We start from the raw sequence: 27,411 nt of genomic DNA, 5'->3' as shown, positions 1-27,411 counted from the left end.
TCCTCTTCCTCCCTCCCTTCCTTCCTCCCTCCCTTTGTATCTAAAAAGTAGTAGAAAGAGGAAGTTAATGATATAAGAACCAGCAAACTGTCTCTTTAAGTGGGGATTACAAAAAGAGAAATTGAGACCAGGGGAAAAGGGGGTTGTGAGTGTAAAAATAAGGTGGCCTGCAGGAGCGGAGCTGCAAGGTCACCTCTGCTGTAGTGTCGGCCAGGGCTGTCGGATCGAAGGCATGGCGAATGGGCTGCTGTGGTATGGACCGGTCTCCCAGGAATGCTTCAGGAAGACCTGCTGCCATACCTGAGGCAGCCGCTCATTTATCTGGAATGCGGCTCTCCGACTGCTAACGACCAGCTCAAATTGGACTATTTTTTCCCATTTGTCAGCCAACCAGCTGCACTGGCTCAGCTGCGCATCTGTGCGGAGGGAAGGTGTAGGACAATGAAAGTTTCTCAAATTTCTCTCGCTCTCTTGATTTTTGTCTCTTTTTGTGCAGTTTAAGAGCGTTTTTACAATTGTTTTTATCTGTCTGTCAGTCTGCCTGAGTCTGTCCTGGCACTGCCTCATAGCAAATAAGCATCTTGGGCATCTGACAGAGTTGTTTCCTGTGACATATTTTAGGTCTCTTAACGGCAGGAGGTCCTCAGATTTACCGGTAATCTAGTTGTATTGGAGGATATTTAACTTTGAGTGTGGTTTTCTCTAGTGGCAGAATTTGATGTATCACTCATAATCACGGCATTGCTTACATGTAAGCTCTACTATATGTCCAAATCACAATGACAAGGAATACAAAAGTATCCACATCCTATACAGTGCATTTAAGTTGATTAAGTGAATCAATTGCGAGTAAATGCAATATTTAAGTCAATGTAATATACTGTTACAGTAAGACAAGCCCTTTCCTATAATTATTTCTTCCTCGATTATTTCCTTAATTGCTTTTAAGTATTTAAAATCATATTTCATTTTAAAATGTATTTAATTTTATTTTAAAGGTGGCAAAAAATGTAATTCTAACCAACAACAGTATTTGCAAACCATAGGAAAGAAAGTTTTAGAGATTCACCTCAGTTTTTCCTCTCCACACTCAAACTGAAGTTAGAGAAACATCAGAATGTGTTGTGTTCCGTCCTGAGGTGAAAACTATTTACCAACCTGACTGCCTTACAAAACAGGTTCTTCATATGGAGAAGGGCTTCTAACACAGAATTAATATAAGCCTTGTTAAGCTCAATCTTTACAGCTATTCTGGATGGCCAGATGTTGTGGTCAACACCTCAGCATCTTTTATGCTGTCTCTTAGTCACTTTACCTGTGCTACCATATCCTAGCAAAAAAAGGGTATTTTACTCTAGCAATGATACTGTCCATAAACGGACAGATGAACATTTTGTAGTCACAATAACATGAATCAAGTATTCTACAAGTGTCTCTCTAGGCGTGCGTGTGCATATATATGCGTGTGTTCTTCCATCTATGTTACATATGACCTCAAAGATCATATATCACTTATAGAATCATGCTACATACATTACTACACCCCAACTGTAGCCTGCTGGAGAATGGATGTGGTGTGATACTGAATAGGTGCTTAGTGTCAGACAGGGCATTGTGTGGATCTATTATTCAAGTGGGGGAAAGTCTCTTACTATGAACAGTTTATTTCAGTTTGTGTGGATGATGAAACCTTTTTGCAATAGGCTTGCAAGTTGCAATCTTTCCTTTCATGTGATCAGTTTTACTGTAGCTTTGGATTTGTTCAAAATCATTTTCTAAACCTTTTCAACCTTTCATTAGAGTTAGTGCCACATCATTTCTTCGACGTATCAATGCAACTTTGAAAGTAGCTTTGTATGACAATAAAGAAAAAAAATACACCAGACATTATGCATAATATACTTTAAATGATATTAGACATTTAAATCTGGAGGACAATTATAATTGATTTGGTATTGTGCTTGGCTTTTAGATTTATTTCATTTTCCATTGGAGTGCATATTTCTGTTTTCAACAGAGTGTATGCAGAGGTATTGTGTAGACACAGACACCGTAGCAGAGTGAACAGTTTATTATGAGACTCTCCCTGTGGACATCTTTGTTGTCAGCACTCTTGTTAATATGCATACATACAATTTAAAATATATATTTTTATTGTAAATTCTATGCGGTGTGTAGGCACACGCTAGTATTACACACACACACACACACACACACACACACACACACACACACACACACACACACACACACACACACACACACACACACACACACAGCGAGAAAGAAAGAGAGAGAGAACCAGTCTGTTGACATATGTAGATTGTAAAGTATTACGCTGTGAGTGCACTGTAATGCTCAAAGAAACTTGTACAGTAATAAACAATGACTTAATCATTTGTCACTGGCTTCAGAGACGGACTCAGATGTATTTGCAGCTAACAAATGAATGATTTGAAAGTATTGGGGATTCTGGTGTTAATCCTGACTGTGTCTGTGGCCAATTCCTTCATACTTACTGGATATGGCAGCTCTTCAAATGTTTATTCCTTTTCAATGACCCCGCACTGATTTAAGATGACAGTTTTCTTACTGTAATAAGCACATGTCAGCTGTTCACCTTTTCCAGCAAACGAACAGCTCAATAGTGCTATCACTTTACAGGAAAAACCCTCAAACTTGTTCAGTACAGGGAGAGGCTACTCAATCTGACAAGGTGTGAAAAGAGTCCTGATCTTCTCCTCTCTACCTCTCAGATCTCACTTTGATGGGCGGCCTGTTCTGTACTGTGAGTGGAGAGAAGTAATACGCTACATTACAATGTAAACTTGCCCAGCAGCTGCCATGTCTATCTCCATCATGATATTTAAGCACTTTTATTACAAGAAAGTCAAGTGGTTTGCTTTGTTCAATGTCAAACCAGGCACATGGCCCATATACTGTAATGCATGGAGCATGAATAAACCCACTGGGCACAGACGTCAATTCACATTTCCTTTGCATATGTTTGTGTATAGTGCTGTATATCCATCTTGCTTCCTATCTGTGTTTTTTTGTGCATGTGGTGTGTGTGCATTGTTCAGTCAGTCCCAGGACAGCTAAAGCTCTATGCTTGTCACTCTGGGTGCAGTGTAACAGGAAGTGACACGTTGTGTAGGACTGCATAACCTCTCTGAACCACCCATCCCGGATCTGGTATAACTGTCATCAGCAATGCTGAATAGCATAGCGCCACAGTCAAATAATATTACTAGAAAATATTCATATTCATGAAATCACAAGTGCAATATTGCAAAACACAGTTTAGCCTTTTGTTAATCCACCTGTCATCTCAGATTTTAAAATGATGCTTTACAGCGAAAGCAATACAAGCGTTTGTGTAAGTATATTGATTGCTCGACAAAACAATAAGTACACTTAGCATCAGGTAACTTGGTCACGAAAATCAGAAAAGCAATCAAATTAATAATTTACCTTTGATGATCTTCGGATGTTTTCACTCACGAGACTCCCAGTTAGACAACAAATGTTCCTTTTGTTCCATAAAGATATTTTTTGTATCCAAATACCTCCGTTAGTTTGGTGCGTTATGCCCAGGAATCCACCGGAAAGAGTCACGACAACGCAGACAAATATTCCAAATTATATCCATAATGTCCACAGAAAAATGTCAAACGTTTTTTATAATCAATCCTCAGGGTGTTTTTCAAATATCTATTCGATAATATATCAACCGGGACAGTTGGCTTTTCACTAGGACCGGGAATAACAATGGCCACCTTTCTCTTTTGCGCACAACTCATGTCTAAAGGCTGTTGACACTTTATGGAAGCCATAGAAAAAGGTTGGTTGATATCCCTTTAAATGGGCAATAGGGATGCATAACAAAAGAGAGGTTTCAAAAACAGGGGCACTTCCTGATTGGATTTTCCTCAGGTTTTAGCCTGCAATATCAGTTCTGTTTAACTCACAGACAAAATGTTGACAGTTTTGTCATCCTAATCTTTCAATTATATGCATATTCTAGCATTTGGTCCTGAGAAATGGGAACGTTATTTTTCCAAACATAAAAACAGTGCCCCCTAGCTTCAAGAGGATAACATACAGCACACACATTCATTCTGATGTGTGATGGCAGGGTGAAGCCAGTGGACACACCTGGGATTGGGTGAAGCCAGTGGACACACCTGGGAATAGGTGAAGCCAGTGGACACACCTGGGATTGGGTGAAGCCAGTGGACACACCTGGGATTGGGTGAAGCCAGTGGACACACCTGGGATTGGGTGAAGCCAGTGGACACACCTGGGATTGGGTGAAGCCAGTGGACACACCTGGGATTGGGTGAAGCCAGTGGACACACCTGGGATTGGGTGAAGCCAGTGGACACACCTGGGATTGGGTGAAGCCAGTGGACACACCTGGGATTGGGTGAAGCCAGTGGAGACACCTGGGATTGGGTGAAGCCAGTGGACACACCTGGGATTAGGTGAAGCCAGTGGACACACTTGGGATTGGGTGAAGCCAGTGGACACACTTGTGATACATGCTGGTCTTATATTATGTGTCTCTTTCGTTGGTTACTAATGGTCCAGCATTCTGTGAACAACAAAGCCTAATGCTGAACATTGTCCTTGTCTGTGTTTACTTATAGTTGTCGACTGTATAATTTGTTTACCTTGTTTTTCTCTCAAATAAGAGGGGATAATGAGGGAGAGGAGAAGTAGGAGGATCTTAATACTGAGGATCAAGGTTAATGAAGTCAACATGCAATTAACTCACCAGGAAGCCATGGTGATACAATGTCTGTGTTACCCTTCTCTAATAACCACACAAGACCATGTATGTCTCAACACTGGCGGGTTGCACCATTCATTTGTCATCCATCACAGTGTTATGGCATTTAAATACAATGGGGTTGCACAGATGTTCCTTTAGTGGGGTTTCATTTTTTTTTATGTCAATAACACACTACAGAATAGGACCCTAAAATATGAACTAATATTATAAAATAAACACCAGGCAATTTTACAATGGGAACAAGGTGGTGTGTTTTGTAAGTTCAGGGAAAAGGCCAAGTTTGATGCATTCTGTTGGTGTTTACTAAATAATCCTGCACAACAAGTGAAGCAGAAACTTAATTGTAACTAATTAGCTCCCTAGAGGTTTAATTGGATCTGCATTCTATATTCCCCAGTTTACCTGCAAATGTAAATCCTGCCTCTGTGTTGGGGGAAAAAACACACAGTCAGTGAGGTGGAGGGATGGAGGTAATGTGAGGCAGAATTAAGTAAAGTTGAAATCCGTCTGTAACAAGCTTAATTCTTCTGTCATGTTTGAGTCTCTTCACCCTGAAACCCTTTAAGACATTTTCTACCCCAACTAATTGATTGTGCAAGCTGTGATGTTACAGAGTGGCTCCCTGTTGGGAGAGGTCAGGTAATAGGAAGTCTTTGTTCTATGGTGAAATGTGATGGCATCACTGAATTGAAAACGACAATGTGTATTGTCAATGTAATGAACCTCACCGCAGCTCGTTCACCTAATGCAATTTGGAAATCGGTTTGGGATTGTGTTCTGAGCATTCCTTTAAAGAAAGTGGGATTAGTAATAAGGACAGTTGTTTTGTTTGCATTATTTCACTGGAGAAATGAAGACGCTAATACACCCCCACCACCATCTGTCCACCTTGACTTTGGAGTAAACTTATGTGGTGTAGACCCCTCTGTAGCTCAGCTCACATTCCCTTTTCAAGTTAATCCATATTGTCCAGGTTAGCTGCTTTGGTAGTTGGCTGCTGGGATATTGTTGACTTTTTTCTTGACCAATTACATGGGGGGGTTAAAGGTTAAATAAACAATGTCGCAGCCAAAACAGGATATTGGGTCTGAGTGAGTGCGGCTTAAATCCCCAACTACAATATTACAATGGAAGTATATTATTTCCAGACCCGGACCCTGGACTAGCAACAATACTGCAGTCCATCCTGTTTTGTTTCTATAGCAACTCCTGCTTTCTTGAACTGTACTGGTCTAGTCTGAACAAACAGTAAGTAGGCAAACTAGTAGAATTCAGATCTCGGATCTCCATTTCCACTCACTGAAGTGAAAGTTCTCTTTGTAAGACAGCTATTTTCCTTTCATATGACAACAATAACAGTGCCCCTCCAAGCTGGTTTAGGTTTCACCACGAGAGGTGATCTCATCAACAAGGCTTTTAATTTTAAATGAGACGTTGCATAGAAGTGCGAGTCTTGGAAAATATCTATTTTTAGAAACATGACACATGACCAAAGTCATCTGTGACACTCTGCTTTGTCAGTATTTATAATCACTGCGTTGAAATGTGGAGGAAAAAGAGAAAAGGTTGGAATCATTGGGAAACGGTTAGCGGAATGTTGAGACTCAGAGGCTGTTACATCATCACAAGAAATTTCCATTTGGCCACAGAGACTTGGACGAATGAAACTACACTGGTTGTCCAGGGTCAGCACGCAGACTGGTGCTGCTTTTGGTTCCCCATTGCTGGTGTATTTATTCCAATGAATATGGTACTGGAAAGCTAATTGTTCTGTTGGCTTAAGGTTGAGAGCAATTTACTAGGCTACACTGTGGTTCAAAACATAGATATACCAGATGCACCCAAGAAAGCAAAGGTAACTGAACTAAATGACTATCGCCCCGTAGCACTCACTTCTGTCATCATGAAGTGCTTTGAGAGGCTAGTTAAGGATCATATTACCTCCACCTTACCTGACACCCTAGACCCACTTCAATTTGCTTACCGCCCCAAAAGATCCACAGACGATGCAATCGGCATCGCACTGCACACTGCCCTATCCCATCTGGACAAGAGGAATACCTATGTCAGAATGCTGTTCATTGACTATAGCTCAGCCTTCAACACCATAGTACCCTCCAAGCTCATCATTAAGCTTGGGGCCCTGGGTCTGAACCCCGCTCTGTGCAACTGGGTGCTGGACTTCCTGACGGGCCGCCCCCAAGTGGTGAAGGTAGGAACAACACCTCCACTTTGTTGATCCTCAACACAGGGGCCCCACAAGGGTGCGTGATCAGCCCCTTCCTGTTCTCCCTGTTCACCCATGACTGTGTGGCCACACACGCCTCCAACTCAATCATCAAGTTTGCAGACAACACAACAGTAGTAGGGCTGATTACCAACAATGACGAGACAACCTACAGGGAGGAGGTGAGGGCCTTGGCGGAGTGGTGCCAGCAAAATAACCTCTCCCTCAACGTCAACAAAATGAAGGAGCTGACCGTGGACTTCAGGAAACAACAGAAGGAGCACACCCCTATCCACATTGACGGGACCGCAGTAGAAAAGGTGGAAAGCTTCAAGTTCCTTGGCGTACACATCACTGACGATCTAGCCACACACACAGTGTGGTGAAGAAGGCGCCTCTTCAACCTCCAAATTGTAATTGGCCCTTAAGACCCCCAGAAACTTTTACAGATGCACAATTGAGAGAGTCCTGTCGGGCTGTAATACTTATTTTCCACCATAATTTGCAAATACATTCATTAAAAATCATACAATATGATTTTCTGGATTTTTTTTTCTAATTCTGTCTGTCATAGTTGAAGTGTACCTATGATGAAAATTACAGGCCTCTCTCATCTTTTTAAGTGGGAGAACTTGCACAATTGGTGGCTGACTAAATACTTTTTTGCCCCACTGTATACTGTATTCTATTCTACTGTATTTTAGTCAATGTCACTCCGACACTCTCGTCCTAATATTTATATATTTCTTTATTCCATTCTTTTACTTTTGTATGTGTGTGAATTGGTTGATACTACTCCACTGTTGGAGCTAGAAACACAAGCATTTCGCTTTCCCACAATAACATCTGCTAAATGTATTTATGTGTAAATACAATTTTATTTTATTTGATTCTACTAGACATGTAAAAAACACAGAAGTTGATTTTTTTAAACTTAATTTAAACTTTTTGCAACAGTAAAGTTGTGTGAATGTCTGTGTATATTTAATGATCTTATTATCCATGGTTAATAACTGTTATGTTTAAGCTGAGGTGTGAGCTAACTTTTAATTGAGCGAGGCAGTGGATGAATGACAGTGCTTTGCCATGCAGGAGAATGTTCATCATCAGCTCCAGCTAAGCATGCCAGGCATGCAGGTGGATGTCTGGGAGTAGATTAGCCTGTCCTGCAGTACCTTGATAAGAACCCACAGTTCATTCTCATCAGTCAGGGAGAGCAGGACTAGATTTAATAAGCACCTAACAAGTTATTCTTTAAGATAATACCATGATATAGAACAGAAAAGTCAAATTAAAGAACCATTGATAATGTCATGAATTCCCTTGCGTCCTTATTTTTTCCCTTTACAAATCTTGAAAGAGCAGTAGTTTTTACATGACAAACAGCCTTTTGTAAATACATTCAGTTAGTGCTTATAAATATCATACGGATATATAATTCATGCATTTATTTTCTGTGATGTAGACATCAATCTCAGCTCATTATTTGGTCATGTAAACACCTTACTGACAGTAAACAACACACACAGTCTATTTTAGCCCAGCCAGTAGTGTTGGACCACAGGGTTCATGCATTATTCAGCAGCTGTGACGATAGTTTTCCAGAGTGAACCATGTTACCTTTGGACTAAAGTGAAATATAACCTGAATTTGACATTTTCTAATATCCTATACCAAACTTTTGGTTTCAAAAGGATAGGGACAGTAATTGGTACACCAGAAGAAAGACTGCCGATCCTTCTGGGTATTATCGGTGACTGTAGGGACAAGGCGAGATTGGAACATGGTAATTGCAAAGACAAGGGCTGAGAATAAATGGAAAAATAGTTCTTTACTGTCAGATAGAGGAAGGTCAAAAGTACAAGTGTATGACATCCATACATGTTACAGCATATTATTCACAATGTACACAGGGGAACTGTATCTTTTCTTAGGTATCCAATTCATCGCCTTGGTTTCTGACAAAGAGAAGAGCTGATCGCCGCTCAGGTTTCCCTAACTGCACAGCAGCAACACGATGTGATACAAGATGCATCATGTCAACAGCACTAGGTCACAGTGAATATCAGAGCGGGTTACGCTTCTTTTTTTCTCCCCCAAATCAATGTTTTATTATTTGATTAATGCTTCCACGGTGTTGTCACAGTGCTTATACATTTCCTCTAAGATGAAAGAGAAACAGCTGCAATTTATTTCCCCAGATGAGATATTGATCACTGGTGGTAGACTGGGCGTCAAATGTCTTATCTGAAAAATGAATGTCAAATGGTACGCATCACAGGGAAATCTTTGAAGGAGACCATCATCACACTCAGTAAAGCTGAGGGCTATCCATAGTAAAACAGGAAATTGGCAATGTCTGTCAATACACACAACACTTTCTCTAAATATTTTTATGATTTATAATTTTTACACCATTTACTTCAGGTTATATTTAATGCGTTCATTGAAATTGAGGTTTGCAGAGCTAACAACCACTTTACAATGTGTCAGATGTCTTATATGACACGATATTGTGACCCTGTAGGACTCTTGTTACAAATATAGTGGCGGATATTTCTAGGAATTGTTCAAGGACATTATGCTTGTCCTATATATTGGCAATTTGATGTCGTTCTTTAACATTTATAATTGATTTATTTGTCATGATCTTTGCTGGGTAGTTCCATAATGCAGCACTAGCTGCAGTTTGAAATATTTTGAATGTAAAATGACTTATTTCCCTTTCTCCCACTCTATGGCCCTGGCAACAGCCTCTCCTCAGCTCCTCGTTATAATAGCAGTATAGGGTGGAAATAGAGTGGACGGGGAACAGGCTGGATGTTTGGCTTGAGATGCAGACTTCCTCTCCATCAGACATATCTCAGAGAGAAATTAAAAGGAAAGATGTCCCAGTCCCTTGCTTGGACTGGGCTTTGTAGTAGCCGTGTCTCCGAAATAGACTGTTAGATTGGAGTTTCATGGAGACTGTAAAGAGAAATGGTAGCACATATGCTCAGAAGGATATAAACGGCTTCTCTCTGTTTTTGTGTTGTCCATTCACATTTGGAGCATTGCAGATGATGACTTCATTGTATGGAATGGAATGAGGCCCATCGCTGGAAAGCATAATGGTGGGGAGAAGAGCCTAAAGCTATAGTTACTGACATAAAACAAGTTATCATACTCTATGAAATCTGCTGCTTGAGGGACTGTTGTCTCATATTGTGGCTGTGCTGTAAATATTTGACCAGTCTTGAGATATTACATTAAATCAAATCAAATTTATTTATATAGCCCTTCGTACATCAGCTGATATCTCAAAGTGCTGTACAGAAACCCAGCCTAAAACCCCAAACAGCAAGCAATGCAGGTGTAGAAGCACATTAAAGAGCTATGCTATCGTGGTAAGTAGACATCAGCACGTTTCACACACAACACAACTTGTATCATGCAAACATTGTCATAGTCCGGTGTGATTTTTACCCTATGAGTGAAATTGTATGTCATTTTTAAAATTCTGTCCATTGGAATTTCCATCATTCCATGACAAATCACTTGTGTAATCCATTCAGCTAGTCTCTTACATGAAGTGACCTGACAATCATTCCTCCATTCTGTTTGTCTCTCTGTAGAGTTCTGTGTCTCTCTCAGCACGTTGTATGAACTGTCTGGATTGCTGACATACTTGAGTTAATGTTAAAAAGAATGCCACCCAGTTTTTCCAATAAATAGGAAAACGAGAGCTTTTTATACTAGTATCTTGCCCAGTCGATTTCACAATGGGGTGGCAGTTAAAATCATGTGTTACGTTTCAAAAATAAATATTCATTTAAACAGAAAAAGCATGGACTTGTGAAAATATTACTATGTCCATCAAATAAAATCCTGAAATTAGAATTTTACCTAGGTTTCAATTTGATCAGTGTTGTTATGGCGAGCACTGTGGTGTTGTTTTGTGTGCCAGTCTGGCAGTCAAGCATGAATTTATCTCACTGTTTCTGTTGGGCGAAAACAAAGCGACGGAAGAGGGAGGCATCAATTAGCTAAGCTACTCCTGGGGAAAAATAAAAACATTGGAAACTAATGAGTGTATTGAGTTTACCCGCTGTTATATAATTTATATCTTGTTAAGTCATCCATCACCTCCCAGCATAGCTACAAGTATGAGACAGTGTTGCTATTGCTAGTGGAAAAAGTATCTTAAAAGTGAGAGTTTCTTATAATGCAGTTCATTGTTCATCGTAACTGATGTTCTTCATCACACCAAATGTTAATCATACGTACTGCTAGTATAAACACCCAATTATTCGATTAATCGTTCATTTCATGCATATTTTAACCCAACGTTTCTGAACTGATGCTTTTGACGTGGGAAAGGATGCCTTTCAGTAGAAAGCCATGTCTGAAGCTCTTCTCTATGGGCTCTGCTGTGACTCAGAGAGACTTAGGAGGATGTGGTCCTCTGACTCAAACATGAGCTGCCAATGCTTCTGTACTCACCCACGCATTGTCTCACCCCCACAACGCGCCCGCCAAGAGCCCCACACACCATCCCTGTTTCTTTTTCTCCTGGAAAACATCACCCCACGCTGCTACTTGTTCGTGGCAGTGGTGGGAAAAGTACCCAATTGTCATACTTGAATAAAAGTAAAGATACCTTAATAGAAAATGACTCAAGTACAAGTGAAAGTCACCCAGTAAAATACTACTTGAGTAAAGGTCTAAAAGTATTTGGTTTTACATATACTAAAGTATCAAAAGTAAATGTAATTGCTAAATATACTTAAGTATTAAAAGTAAATACATTTAGTAAAAATAATTTCAAATTACTTATATATTAATCAGACGGAACAATTTTCTTGTTTTTTAAATTAACTGATAGCCAGGGGAACACTCCAACACTCAGACATAATTTACAAACGAAGCATTTGTTTTTAGTGAGTCGGTCAGATCAGAGGCAGTAGTGATGACCAGGGATGCTCTCTTGATAAGTGTGTGAATTTGACATTTTTACTTTTGGGTGTCAGGGAAAATGTATGGAGTAAAAAGTACCTAATTATCTTTAGGAATGTAGTGAATTAAAAGTATAAATAGTAAAGTACAGATACCCCCAAAACGACTTAAATAGTACTTTAAAGTATTTTTACTTAAGTACTTTACACCACTGGTTGATGGTGATTTCTTGCAGTTTAGTAAAACTGCAAGAAAAGGAAGGTATTTTCCTTTCATACGACAACAACTGAATGCATGCTGTTCAGTGCAAGAAAAAAAAAGATTTGAAAGACAGTTGTTAATGATATCAAATCAAATTAAATTGTATTTGTCACATGCTTCTTAAACAACAGGTGTGGACTAGTAGTGAAACGCTTACTTACAGGCTCTTCCCAACAATGTAGAGAGAAAGAAAATAGAGACACTCCTGCAGGTAGCACGTCTGGTGAACAGGTCAGGATTCCATAGCCGCAGGCAGAACAGTTGAAACTGGAGCAGCAGCACGGCCAGGTGGACTGGGGACAGCAAGGAGTCCTCATGCCAGGTAGTCCTGAGGCATGGTCCTAGGGCTCAGGTCCTCCAAGAGAGAGAAAGAAAGAGAGAATTAGAGAGAACATACTTAAATTCACACAGGACACCGGATAAGACAGGAGAAGTACTCCAGATATAACTAAATGACCCTAGCTCCCCGACACATAAACTACTGCAGCATAAATATTAGAGGCTGAGACAGGAGGGGTCAGGAGACACTGTGGCCCCATCCGATGGTGCAGCTGTAGAACTTTTTGAGGATCTGAGGGCCTATGCCAACTAAATGCAGCCTCTTGAGGGGGGAGAGACATTGTCGTGCCCTCTTCACGGCTATCTTGGTGTGTGTGGACCATTATAGATCCTTAGTGATGTGGACACCGAGGAACGTGACGCTCTCTGCCCTCTGTTTCCTGAAGTCCAGAATCAGCTCCTTTGTCTAGTTGACATCGAGGGAGAGGTTGTTGTCCTGGCACCACACTGCCAGGTCTCTGACCTCCTCCGTATAGGCCGTCTCATCGTCGCTGGTGTTCAAGCCTACTACCGTCGTCTGAAAACTTAATGATGGTGTTGGAGTCTTGTTTGGCCACGCAGTCGTGGGTGAACAGGGAGTACAGTAGGGGACTAAATACACACCCACGAGGGCCTACGCTTACCACCTGGGGGTGTCCTGTCATGAAGTCCAGGATCCAGTTGCAGAGGGAGGTGTTCAGTCCCAGGGTCCTTAACTTGGTGAGCTTGGAGGGCACTACGGTGTTGAACGCAGATATAGCGAAACTGAGCCAGCTGCTCGAACAGAGTTCTTAGTGGTGATAACCATGACAACAGACTATCTGGATATACAGGAACACATCTATATGATGAAATTAGAATGTTGACTGACGAATACAGTACCAGTCAAAAGTTTGGACACACCCACTCATTCAAGGGTTTTTCTTTATTTTTACTATTTTCTACATTGTAAAATAATAGTGAAAACATGACATTTATGAAATAACACATATGGAATCATATAGTAAGCAAATCAAAATATATTTTATATTTGAGATTCTTTAAAGTAGCCACCCTTTGCCTTGATGACAGCTTTGCACACTCTTGGCAATGTAGAAAATAGTAAAAATAAAGAAAAACCCTTGAATGTGTTGTGTCCAAACTTTTGACTGGTACTGTATTTTCAGTGTACCAAATAAGTTTATTTAGAGTTGAAGTGAGAATGGCCGCAATAACCTCTGCCCCCATCCCTACTGCTCCTTGTATTGAAGCTCTGTACTCAGCTCCTCAACATCATCATCAGTCTATACCAGTGTTTCCCAACCCTGGTCCTCAAGTATCCAAACGGTACACATTTGTATTGTAACCCTGGACAAGCATACCTGATTCAACTTGTCAGCTGGTTGGGAAACACTGGTCTATACTTCTGACACGTAATGTAGTAGCGTGTAAACAGTCCCTCTCTTTGTCTGTGTGACTAGTTGTCTTGATCCCATGGTCCAGAAATGTATCCCTATCCCTCACCCAAAACCCACTCAAAATGTCTGAATTTGAACCTCTCTTCTATTTCCTTATGTATGTACCCCACATCCTTATTTGGAATCACTATTTAATGAAGAGTGTCATTATCAACCTTAAGTATTACATTTAGCTTCTGAGGGAGACTGGCTGGCTGGAGGAGCAGTCTTGTAGGAGGGGATGAGAGAGTAGCGATGGGGGCTCTAGCATCAGCATCAGCCCCATCCTCTTCTCCTTTTCCTTCAGCACCAGCCACAAGCCCAAGCCCCAGCTCGAGCTCCAGAGATGCTGAGTGCCCTTGTGATAAGGTGTGAGGCCTGTCTGCCACTGACTGACAAGCCTGCTCTTGCCATGCCAGTGCCTGGCGCTCGATAAGGGAAAATGTCAGCGTGATTTTGGAAAATGTAATTTATCTCGGCTCTCTAGCCGTGTCTGTAACCCAGACTGATTATGGTTTGTGGAAATTTATATCATTGCGGGGTGCCTTGTGAAATAGTAGAAATGTTGTGTTTTTCAGTAAGATAGTAGTACTTAATGTCCCTTTGGTGATAGTCTGTTAATATTGTAATTGCTTTGATATAGCCTAGTTCTTTGTTATTGTGCTTTAAAATCTGAATACACTAACCACTCTATATTCTGCTGAACTTAATCATGTATTACAAACCATCAAAGTGTTCGGTGCACAGAGGCGTTCAGATTGGGGGATTCATTTGATACTGAGACAAAGGTTTCCCGTATTGGTGATGCTACGCAAGATCTGTGAGTTGAAGAGTATGTTTGTGATGTGTAAGAAAAAGCCCCCAGATTCAAGTGCCAATCTCTTAGTCTTTGTCAAAGCGTCTGTGTGGGCTGTTTGCTTGTATTATTTAGAAAAACAATCCTCTCCTAAGATGAGTGGGTTAACAGGAACCATTAATTGGTTTAGCAGGATTCGTATGCACTCAAGTTCCGGCTTAGCTTCAAGGCTGAAAATGCTTGTATTCACATGTATTCAGCAGCCACTGCTTACTTTTCCCAGGAAATGATCTCACTGTGAAGATAGGCTGTTTAACATGGCTTGTAAGCCTTAGGTTTTGATTTGTGGGTCTAAGATGAAGCAGAGTTTGTACTCACGTCATCACTTTTAATGTTGGATTCAAAAACCCAAGCTGTCATATATTATTCAACGAGTTTCCTATTTTCTCTGAAGCACTACACCATACTACCTCTGGTTTCAGCTTGCTTCTAGCAGCCATTCAATTCACAGGCTACTGTATATTATTCAGTACTGTATATGTTTCCGCCACGTAGTTGACTCAAAGTGACATTTGTGGGACACACTGATAAAGCAATTCTTCCTGCTGCTTAGACCAACTCCATAGGACTGAACAGAAATTCACCAATTTTTTGGGCGAGACCATCGCTGCCTTTGTGATCTGCAATGCAGGCTCAGAGTAGACCCAGACAGAAAGGAGCGTCTTTAACAGACAGAAAGAAGTGTCTTGGCAGCCCCACAGAAGCCTAGTGAGTATGTTGTCTCTTGCTCTTAACCAAATGTATTGCCAATCTGTCCGTGATACCCTAATAAATGGAGCAGGCCCACGATTCCCAACATACTTGTCAAATCGACGCACTTGTGAAGATCACCCTGCTCAAGATAAATTCGAGGTTGGCGTGTTCGGCATTACTTTATAAATATTTTTATTACAACGTTGTCTCTATTTGGGCGAGCGGTTGGCTACAGGATGAGCATTCTCCTCACATGAAGTGCAGTGGTGAAAGCCATGACAAATTGCACTCGGTTGACACCTTCATTGGGTTATTTATGGCTCATTAATTGAACTGAAAAGGAGAGTTGTAGGCGCAGTGGGGGAGCAGGACTGGGCCTCCATGGCACTGCCTCACAGCAGCCCACAGGGCTGGGAGGAGAGGAGAGGTGGTGTCCTATTCTCACGTCTGTCTGTCTGTTTCCTGTTTGCTGAGGAGAAGAGTGAGAGAACACACTTGTCAGGGGCGGGCAGGAAAACGAGGAAGACAACCGTGAAAAGGCGGCCCCCACCCACAGCCCAGCCCCTCTCACATATAAGCTCCCTCCTTCAAAACCTGAAAGGGATTCTTATTTTAATCTCCTCCTGTGTATTATTTTAGTCCATGGAGTGTTTTAATCATCTTGTGGTTTGTATTGTAAGGGACTGAATGCACTGTTCACATTTTAGAGCTCGGAATCAAGAAGAACATAGCTGCAAGATATTTTTGCAATTACATGAATGTTTTCTATGATATTAATTCAGTAGGCTTATTCATTCCATGATGTGACATTGCGTTATGAGCTGGTGTACACAACTGTAGGATATGCTACAAGCATGCCTATATAGAAAATGTACCCTCTTTTTGATATCTCTACAATCTCCAAACAAAGGTTAAAAATTCCCAAGGAGAAAAGGGTCACTTCAGATATGAGCTCAGAAACACACTTGATTAACAAGTGGATTAACAATGCTTGATTAACAAATGGATTAGCAATGCTCGTTTCATGGAAGGGTGTACCTCAAAGGCTGACTGGACTGGGTGCCCACGAGGTACAGTAATGAGTCCTTTCTTCCTGAGAGCACTGACAGACAGACATGTCAACCTGATAATTTTCTCATTTTTGGTGCTCTGTCAACCTCATCTTTGTGCTCTATCTCTCTCTCATTCTCATTCTCATTCTCTCTCTCTCTCTCTCTCTCTCTCTCTCTCTCTCTCTCTCTCTCTCTCATTCTCTCATCGATTCCCTCTCTGTTCGCTCTCTCTCTCTCTCTCATTCTCTCATCGATTCCCTCTCTGTTTCCGGTGATTGGCTTTAGCATTTTTTCTTCACCAAGGGTTTGTTCCACTAGGTCAGTGTTCATGCTGCAGGAATAGACTAATTACGTTCAGAGTTGTAGGACTGCATAATTGCATAATTGCTGATTTCTAGTGTATACTACTGTAGACATGTCCCATCCCGACTAGCTGAGTTCTGATCCACAGGACCAGAGCATTTACATTTACATTTAAGTCATTTAGCAGACGCTCTTATCCAGAGCGACTTACAGAGCAGGAACTTGTTAGTTTGTGTCAGTAGATTTTGTCAGACTCTACGTCCCAACGTGTGTCCATGTCCTTGAACTGTAAGTGCTTAGGCTCATCCAGCCCTTAGGCTCATCTCAATCCTGTCACAGCTGTCAGTCAGCTCTCAGTGACGTCCATGTCCTCTAACACTGTATGTCTCTCAACACTCAGTGTCTCTGTGAGAGAGGGACATGTCTGGACCTGTCTGCCACACATGACTCACCCACAGCTGGTCTGCGGTGGGGGCCATTCTCTTTCTAAGCACCAGGGTGTCTTCCAGAGAGGCTTTTAGATATTGTTCTTCAGTCTGGACTGCTACTGTATCACAGTGGACCACTACCATTCCTATCTTCTCCTTCTATGCTTTTTTAAAATGATTTTGATCCTGCAAGCTCACAAGCGATAGTAATCTACACTTCAATTAGATCGCACTACTCATCAGATGCTATCTTGTGTGCTGAAGATAGAGGGAGTGTGCTTTGAGGCAGCACAAGTGTCACTGTAAAATAGGACCTTGGTATTACTGTGAGAGCTACCCCTTTCGTGTCTGTGTGTCTGAGTGAGAGGAAGACTGCTTGACTGAGTTTTAGTAATATAGCATATAGGCCTATTCTGTTAAGTATCTGCAAAACAAACGATGCTGTTCTTTTTAAATGTTGTGCTTTTTTCACGGCAACGGGTTGCCTCTTCGTCCCAAACAGACCCACTACTAGAGCAGCGTCTTTTTAACATATGTTCAATCAGTCACAGAAATAGATTGTTAGGAAGGCAATGTGAAATAATAGTTTGCTTGCATTGTCCAAATTATTAACGTGTTTTTATTTCTCTCTTTGTTTTTCTCTGTGATGTGGTGTGCTGTGCCTCCCTGCTTTCTGAACCTCATCATGTACTAAAGGTAAGTGTCGTATTGCCCGGTCTCATAAGTCAGCACTCATTTAGTTACTGAAAAAGAGATGTATGGAATCAGAACTACTCACTTTCTAAATGTACATTCGTAACATTATGTACACTCATAACATTAACACCAAATATGTACTTCTGTGTAGGTGGACTCACGAACAAGCAAGGTAAGTGTACTACATATTATAACTGTGTGTCAGTCTGCATCAAAAAGTAACTGTATTAGTCTCTAACAAAATAACCAACATATTTATGTAAAGGAAAATTAGGAAAAATCCGTAATATTCTTCCATTTGGTATTTGGTTAGGCAGTCTGTTCCCTTGCTGCTGTTGCCAGGCAGTCACACAGAGCAGAGCTACAGTTCCAGTGTTCTTCCACTGAGTGGCAGGTATTTTGTTCTAATACTGGCCACCCGCTAACACAGGCAAATCAAGATGGATGGGTAGATTTCATAGTTTTATTATCCCTTAATGTGCAGTTATACAGTGACAGAGAACTCTCCTGGAAGAGGACAGGCCAATGTTTGAGAATTGAGCAGGCAGGAGATATCATTCTCCAGGCACATCCATTTAGTTCCATCAGGGAGGGAGCCTGGGATGAGATGCCATGGCAGGCAGGCAGTCTCAGGTTGTGTCTACACTTGACACTTACATACAACTCCTGCTATCAGAATACGAAGATCGCATTGAACAGACAGGTCTAGATGTATGAAAGTTGCATTGTGGTCAGATTGAGTTCAGATCTGTCTGACCACTTCAGGAGGTGGTCAGGGATGCATTATGTGCAGATTTCTCCTCAGTCTGGAAGCAATCAGGCTACCGAAAGCGCATATAGAGGGCAACGTCATCAGCACTCCTTCCACAAGTCTCCAGGAAAACTGTTTTTGGGACCAAGAGTCACCTTTTCATTATAACGTTGGGGGAAATGTGTTCCTAGCATGTGAGGAATGTGTTTGCTGGCCTCCTAGCTAATATAAAAAAGAAACACATTTTTGGCTAAAGTTATGCTAACACATTTGCAATCCCTTTAGCATTGCTTGCTAGCTTGCTGACTAGCTACAGAGGTTATCTGGCTAGTTAGCTACTGCCATCAGTTGTTGTTGTGTTATTGTAATACTTTTCCTACTCTGCCGTTTGTAGAATGCATACTGGCATTTTAATATAGCATGGGAAAAGGGAATCCGGACACAGTGAGGACACGGTAGACACATTTAAATGTAGATGCATAATGCGTTCGAAATTCCATGATCAGAATTCCATGATCAGAACTCCGTGATCAGAACTCTGTGATCAGAACTCTGTGATCAGAATACTAAAGCTGCATGAACTGTATTGTCTAGACACGGCCTCACGTAGGCAGTATGCACAGTGCCCTGGCCTCCCCTGCAGCCACAGCTGTGAACATATCAAGGAAAATTGATAGCAAACAATTTATTGCCTAAATCCTTCTTTCCACTATGTTATATCTGACTGGACTTTATTTTGAGTTAATGTGGACCCAGTGACTCAGACTTGAGCACTGTGGCGTCTGTGGCACGTTGATAACAATGGCATGACGCAACTGAGTGATGGAGGTGCAACCCATAATACTTTGCCAATACTTTGCGGCACCATCTGGTGATTGTGCTTCTCTCTCTCTGTGTCGCTCGCTCTCTACTTCCCACTTATTTCTGTGGAGAGGAGTGCCACTCGACATGGAACAATAGCTCTCCTCTCATCACTACAAGGTGTTTTGTTGTCCTTTTAAATTCACTTCCCACTAGGCACAGACATCAATTCAACGTCTATTCCACACTGGTGTAAGGCCATTTCATTGGAATTTCATGAAAACAATGTTGATTCAACCAGTGTGTGCCCAGTGGGATGTCAGGTCTCAAGTAGTTGCTCTACTCCCACCTTTTGTGTACTGTCAGTAATAATTTGTCCTCTTGTTCATTCAATGATATTATTCTATAGTGAGACTGATTAGCAGCCATGTAAGGGACAGGATAGTTCTAAAAAGACAGGATAGTTCTAAAAAGACAGGATAGTTATAGTTCTAAAAAGACAGGATAGTTCTAAAAAGAAAGGATAGTTATAGTTCTAAAAAGACAGGATAGTTCTAAAAAGACAGGATAGTTCTAAAAAGACAGGATAGCTCTAAAAAGACAGGATAATAGTTCTAAAAAGACAGGATAGTTCTAAAAAGACAGGATAGTTCTAAAAAGACAGGATAGTTATAGTTCTAAAAAGACAGGATAGTTCTAAAAAGACAGGATAGTTCTAAAAAGACAGGATAGTTATAGTTCTAAAAAGACAGGATAGTTCTAAAAAGAAAGGATAGTTATAGTTCTAAAAAGACAGGATAGTTCTAAAAAGACAGGATAGTTCTAAAAAGACAGGATAGCTCTAAAAAGACAGGATAATAGTTCTAAAAAGACAGGATAGTTCTAAAAAGACAGGATAGTTCTAAAAAGATATCAGGGAGGTATGCTTCAACTAGATACTAAAGCACAGTGCCCTTCCCACAATGTGAACATGTAAACAGATATTCCTGTATTTGTTAAACAAACAGAATAAGAATAATACTGTACTAGACAGTCCATTTGGGAGGGAGAGATGGGGATGGAAATGGGTTCTCTGTCTTTGTTAACATGTCACCCGCTGATACAACTGTAAATGTTGGAATAACTAAGAAAATTGGGAAAATCGGAATATATTTAGCGGCATATTTCAAACCAGGCTGTATGCAGTGAGGGTCTCAGCAGCACATTGCTGTCTAAATGACTGGTTATTGACAGGCCTTCAGCATCATGGATTTCACATGTTCTTTGACTCTGTGGTCCTCTAGCAAATGTGATCCTCTCTGATGCTTCTATTTGAACTTATTTTGATGTCCCTGAGCATTAAGAGAAGTGACAGCTTACAAATAAATACATAATTATCACATCTGAAAGCTGCCATCCCAAACTTTATTTGCATATGGAACACTTTGAGGGATGGGGCTGATACACCCGGAGGGTCTGGCAGACTCTGGCAAAGTGGCTGCTGTCATCTCTCTCATCAGCCTTTGGGTCTTTCTCAGAAACCCACCGAAAAAGAGAGAAGCAAAGACCGTACAGCAAGAAAATACTGCTCTGTTCAAAATGTCTAAATAGGCAGGACTGACTAAGGTTCAATGGAGTACAAAGAAAACTGAAGGACAAGATTGTTCCCATTGTGTTTTCACCATGTATTTCCCCACAGAGCAAGGCCTGCCAAGGCCCTGCAGGCTTCATTTCACCCCCTCAAAACGCAACATCTTTCTTTGAGTGTTCTGAAGATAGGAACACAATGACTGCCTGTAGAAGTTCATCTTATTTCTACCTGGGAACACAAAAGACTAATCATGGCCATCACAAAAGCCTTGTTCCTGTCTCACAGTGTGTGATAAGGCAGGCTCAGGCAGCATAAAGGCTCTCCAGAGAGCAGAGAGAGGCAGACCGACAGGAAGGAGAATGGGCCCAGGCCAGACCCAGGACTACCTCTTTCCTGTGTTGTGTGGGGTGAACCTATAGGACCACCCTTATGTCCTGTGCTGTCAGTAGAGGGCAGGTTTAGGACGCAGAGCAGACAGGTATTATATAGGAACATCTATATTTCTTTTTTTATGAGAACATCGCCCAGACTTAGGCTATGTATATTTGATTTGTAATGCATGTCCCAATCTTTAGTTTGATATAGACTAATAGTTCCACGCTGAAGCAACAGCCTGGCTGTCTATAGGAGATACTATAATGCCAGTGGACTAGAATTACTGCTGAATATGTATTGGATGTCCTCTGCTGCCCCACGTCCTCAGTGAGGCACTGCCACATGGATGGCACTGTGGAAAGGGGTCATGTTTATCCAACATTGAACCGTTAACAGCTAACCTTTTACCCCGTTAGGCAGAAGTAGTGGCATCTGAGGATTGTTTTTGGTAGCTTCTCTCTTCTGCTCCACCTTCTGAACAGATATCCATATCCCCCTCTGAGGCTCTGCCACGGTACCTCCCCCTAAAGGTGCAGCTAAAGCTCATCTAATTGGTCGCTGTGCTTTAATTAGCACGTCGCGTTTGCATGTCTGCCATTAGAAATTCAAATGGGGTGGAGTGATAGCTGATATTTTCTCCTCTCGCCGGAATCCTTCCCCGTCTGATTCATCTCATCTTCATTTCCCCAGATCCTGTTTTTAAAGTTTTATTTAGGGTGTCATTTATTTAACAAGGGATTATTTATTTAGTGCATCAAATCATTCCTGAATAAATATTTATATGGTCTCTCCACTTCTGGTTTTCAAGCCACTGTAATGAGTGTTGTTGTTGGGTGTTCAGGGGAATAACAAGACTGGTTTTCAAAGTGAAAAGTCCTTTGAATATATTCAAACTTAATTACTTTGAATCTATTATCAGAGTTGATGCTCTGATCATAGTGTAATTGGAGGTATATTATGGAGACCGGCTGCAGTGATGGTAATTTATTTTGCTGTTGATATTAATTTGAATGATAATGAATGATTCATGTCACGGGGTGCTTTGTGTAAACATGTCCTTGTGTCAACTCCTGCAGTGATGCACTTTGAGACTCCTATTTGACCAGATTCTCTTAATCCTCAAAAGAAAGCTTAGCCATTTTAGCCTAATGCCCCCTTGTCTCTGCATTTGGTTTTTACCAACTTTGTGTAATGGTGGATTATTAAAGAGGCGGATGATCATTAAAACACCACTGTCCTCAGGCCTTGAACCAGTCAGGCCCTCACAGTTTACAGCACTGTGATTGCCACTGGTCCAGCTGGGCATGATGAGCCACACCACTGCGTTTCCATACATCCAGCCTTATTAAGAGACGCTGCAGGCGATACAATATTGTAGCAGGAACAGAACAGAGCCCGGCAGGCAGGCAGACAGGCAGCGAGGCTGGTTAGCTGTTGAACCAGGGAATGCCTCTCTCCACTAGAACCCCCCAACCTAAGATCCTAATGACTAACCACAATGAGGAGGGATGGGGAAGAAAAGGCTGATTTGTTCTGCATTCTAAATATGGCCTGTAATCTTTATTCCTCTGAGTACCTTATTAAAAGTGAAAGGAAGATGAAATCCCACCACCCGGGCCATCCTTTCTGCTGTTTATTAGAGGGGCTTTTCTCCGTTAATATTGAGGTTATGGTAACCTTAGCCGTGATAGATGCATCTTGTGACTTCAGGTAATAATAGCAATGATGGATTCACACCTGAACCCTGGAGGTGTAATCTAGCAGGATGGAAAAGATAAAGTGTCAGGGAGCTTCTGAAAGATACATGCAGGCACAGGCAGATCGGATCCAGGAGTGCTGTTTATCATCGGCTAGACAACACTGTGTTGTCAGAATTTATGATGCTTCGCCTAGTCTCTAATTCATCATTCATTAACTACTATTTTCTCTGAATCCATCTCTATTTATCAGTTTTATCGGTAAAGTTTCTTTGATAATATATATATGTATATTTTATTTTTTATTTTTTTTTTTGGGGCTGTTAGTGTGAGGATTGTTCATTTTTTGAATACATTTTATACATCTAAGATTTAAAGTGTCAGTCCACTATTGTATTAGGAAATGAATATTGTTAGTATACCACGTAATTTACATCACTTTTGTGATGGCCTTGCTTGTTCGTAGAATACTTTTTGTGTCGCTGCATGTGCAAAACAAATACAAATAAAATGGATAACTAAAATCGGAGAGAATGCTATCAGCATATTTACATTCTAGATGTGTGCATTATTTAGCATTCTGTTAGTGTATTAATAAAGCTCAGAGACAAATGTATATTTTGTTCCAGCCCAACATCTTTCCTGTTGTTGAGATGCACAAGGTGGCAGAGCTATTATTCCATTAGCAGCTAATTAATGAAGCTAATTTGTGTAACTGTTATTAAGCCCTTTGAAAGATTGTTTGTCTTCAGATGAAGTGAAATGCATCCCTGAAGCCGTCCAGTGTGGCAGATAGATTAAAAGGGCAATAAGGCTCTTTGAAAAATGTTATTTTATGGGCGGTAATTTTTCACCGTACCTCAGGGGCAGTGATGACAGGGAAACACTGCAGTCCTTCTTCATGTTGAGATTCTTTTTTTGTTGTTGTCAAAGTACCAGGGGAGAACACTAAGTGTGATTTATTCATCCCTTGACCAGTAAAAGGTGTCAGCCAGGTGAAAATGGATGTTGGGAGAGTATTGACAGGAGAAATGTCCTGCCCCGTCACACAAGATAGAGAGAGGGGGGAATGTCTCCTCTGCTGTACCTCACTTTGTGTGCTTTGCAGGAGGCAGTTACGCTAATACACAGATCCTGAATAGTAATACATTTTTGCATTTATTTTACTTGGTTGCTACAGTATATGTTATGTCCACTCTCACTGTTGGATAGTTCTGATTTATCTCAGGAACAATTGACATGTTTCTATACCTTATATATACGTAAGCCATCCTCTCTGCATTTCTATATGATATTATACTGTGATTTTCATTTGAGGCCATTGCATAACAGTATCCTGGAGCGCATTGGATACATCTCAGACGCAGACGGCGATCTGATTTCCCACATGAACAGATCAAATCGCCTCTTTTGTTCGCTGGTTCTATTTGGCAGAGTGGAGGGCTTTCCCTTATTGAGGAGGAGAAGGAGGATGAAGAAATGAAAAGCAGTGTAGCTTGTGAACAAACACCAGCATTTTTCCACAGGAGATGTTGCACAACATGAGCACTGTGTGCCATTCCATGACTCTAGCTGCAGAAAGGGTGGAACATCTCCCTGGGATTTTATATTTAGCATTTGCTATGCTACAGTACTTATGAAATATTTCATAAATAATGTGAATATATTAGACAGGGAGAACAGTGCGGCACTGTCAAGTCATTGCATATGCACTGCCATAGCAACAAGACGTTCCGCCTTCATCTGTTTAGAGCCCATCATTCTTAAACTGTTGGTTGCCCACATTTCCCTTTTTAATCAGGGAGTGTTTGGGACACCCTGCAGCAGGGATCTAGATAAAAGGATTAACTCAGCCTCTACTAGTTAACCACGTTCACACCCAGCCAGCTAGACCCAAAAACGTATGGATTTGCAATGCCTATTTCAATGTGTTTTAGTCATGTCTCATTACGGATGTGAAACAGGTATACTGTAATAATGCAAGTCTCTCCTTGGATTAGCACAGAATTTGATATTGATTGTTCAATAATGATGAAGTACCGATAGTGTTATTTTACATGCCTATCTATAAATTATACCAGTATAGCTTTACTTTAGTGAACAATAACATCATTCCTTGCCCGTGGTGTGTGTTTAATTCCTACATTATTGGGTTTTTGTATGAATAGATTCTGAGCTCAGAAACTTCTAAATGATATGATGCAAGTTATGTCCCTATTTGTCATCGATATGTATTACTGCGTTGTTTAGACAGAACATATGTATTACTGCGTTGTTTAGACAGAACATATGTATTACTGCGTTGTTTAGACAGAACATATGTATTACTGCGTTGTTTAGACAGAACATATGTTTACGTCTAAACAATTTGTCACAACTTCTGGTTCCTACACACACATTTTAATTCTCCTTTTAATATATATTGTTTTATTTGAAAATCATAGTAATCTAAGTACTGTAACATGGTAACTCTTTTGATATCTTTAAAAACATGTTTTATCAACATGTCTCAATGTTGAAATTGTTATTAGGTCAAATTCATTGTAAATCACAGCGATTCCTCTCCCATCCCAAATTCTATATTCTACAACTCAAACTGGCAGTGATCTGTCAAGCTCCTGAAATTCTGAATTAAATTAAATCCATGACTAAAATAGTGTAACTATAGTGACAATTCCATTAGCAACACACTCAAAAGTCAGGTTTTGAAATATGAAAACAAGAAATACTGTATAGCGTTTCAATATAGTTCATAATGAGGCATTGATTACCCTGTTTAAAATGACAACCGAGTGAAGAGAAACTGTAAGTTAAGCCTAAACCAAAGTGTTTTCTAGGAGAAGATAGAGTTGTGTCTTTGCTGAGGCCATCCAGATGTCTTCATGAGTGGTTCCAGAGGGCCCTGCTCTGCAGCCTTAGAGTCTGCAGGGAGTACATTATGCTTGCCACATACAGGACCCCTGGTTGGATATCGCAGAGTAGAACTGGCTCCTTTGTCACTACTGTTAGCATTAGCCAGAGATATTTGCATATATTTCTCTGAGAAGCATTAAAGGAATACAAAAAAAAGACTAATTCACTATTGAAAGTCTCCCTTTCAAGATTAAAAGAGTTCCATTAGAAAAGTATGACTGTTCATGTCGCTTGTATTTCATTTCCCTGTCACTGTCCCCCTCCTTTTGTGGAAGGCTTTGATTATCCTCCAGGTTTGAAAAAATTGGAAATATAAAAAAGTAACAGCTGCCACTGTTACTAATGGCCCAGCGCTGTCCGGGTTAGGGGAGGGTTTGGCCAGGGTAGGCCGTCATTGTAAAATAAGAATTTGTTCTTAAGTGACTTGCCTAGTTAAATAGAGGTTCAATAAATTAAAATGGCACATGCCTTTCATGGCAGAACTCCGTTGTTATTTTCCGTTGTTATTTTGTATTAATTTTGTCTAACTCTCATGGTAGCACTGAGGAAACAAACTCAGTTGAAGCTCAGGATATTTGAGTTGGTTCCTCGTACCAGAAAACGTCAGCCATATTAGTGGCTCTAGGGTACAGGTAATAATCTCATATTGAAAATGTTCCTCAAAATTATGAGTGATTGGAAAATACACCAAGACAACATCTTCAATGATTACTAGATTTTCTCAAGGGAAACACTGTTTTGAAAGGTAAGAACTGAGACTAAATGTAAGGTTACTTATCTAGCTTTGGAATGCCTGACATGTTTATTTGCTTTGTGTTAAAGGCCCAATGCAGTTTTCCCCTCCCCACTCAGACCACTCCCATACTAAATTCTTGCTTGAGAAATTGCTCTTTGCTAAGAAGCTATTTTTGTTTCTTTTTGACCATGTTAATTGAAAACAATCACAGTAAGGACCTTAACTGTTACCCAGAAAATATTTTATTTTGAGATAAAAACGGCTGCATTGAACCTTTGATACAAATGACATTTTACTATTTTAATTTAATCCAAATTTGAGTTAATTCATAATGGTTTATGGAATTTCATAATATTATGTAAGTAAATGAATATCTAATGATTAGCCTACATTTATGATTTATTTTTATTTAGGCCTTAACCCCTTATACTCGTGGCTAATTTCAGGGATTTCCACTGATATGAACATGCCCAGGTTTAACCACCTACTACTCAGTAAATATGAGATGTATATTCACAAACATGATATCAATTGAAAGCGTACACTAGAGATAATGAGGAAACAC

At 40.6% G+C, this 27,411-nt stretch overlaps 1 protein-coding gene across 1 annotated transcript in view; it reads left to right on the top strand.

Annotated features, from left to right (window-relative positions):
* LOC115109412 (nuclear receptor ROR-alpha A) overlaps positions 1-27,411 on the top strand; it is a 293,549-nt gene that overhangs the window by 83,215 nt on the left and 182,923 nt on the right. Inside the window, exon 2 of the mRNA XM_029634268.2 lies at positions 18,155-18,175. Coding sequence (XP_029490128.1) covers positions 18,155-18,175 — 21 coding nt within the window. The remainder of the gene's footprint in view (positions 1-18,154; positions 18,176-27,411) is intronic.

This window comes from Oncorhynchus nerka, linkage group LG25 (genome assembly GCF_034236695.1).
Source record: "Oncorhynchus nerka isolate Pitt River linkage group LG25, Oner_Uvic_2.0, whole genome shotgun sequence".
Taxonomy (NCBI): domain Eukaryota; kingdom Metazoa; phylum Chordata; class Actinopteri; order Salmoniformes; family Salmonidae; genus Oncorhynchus; species Oncorhynchus nerka.
This window is presented reverse-complemented; position numbering and strand designations above follow the sequence as displayed.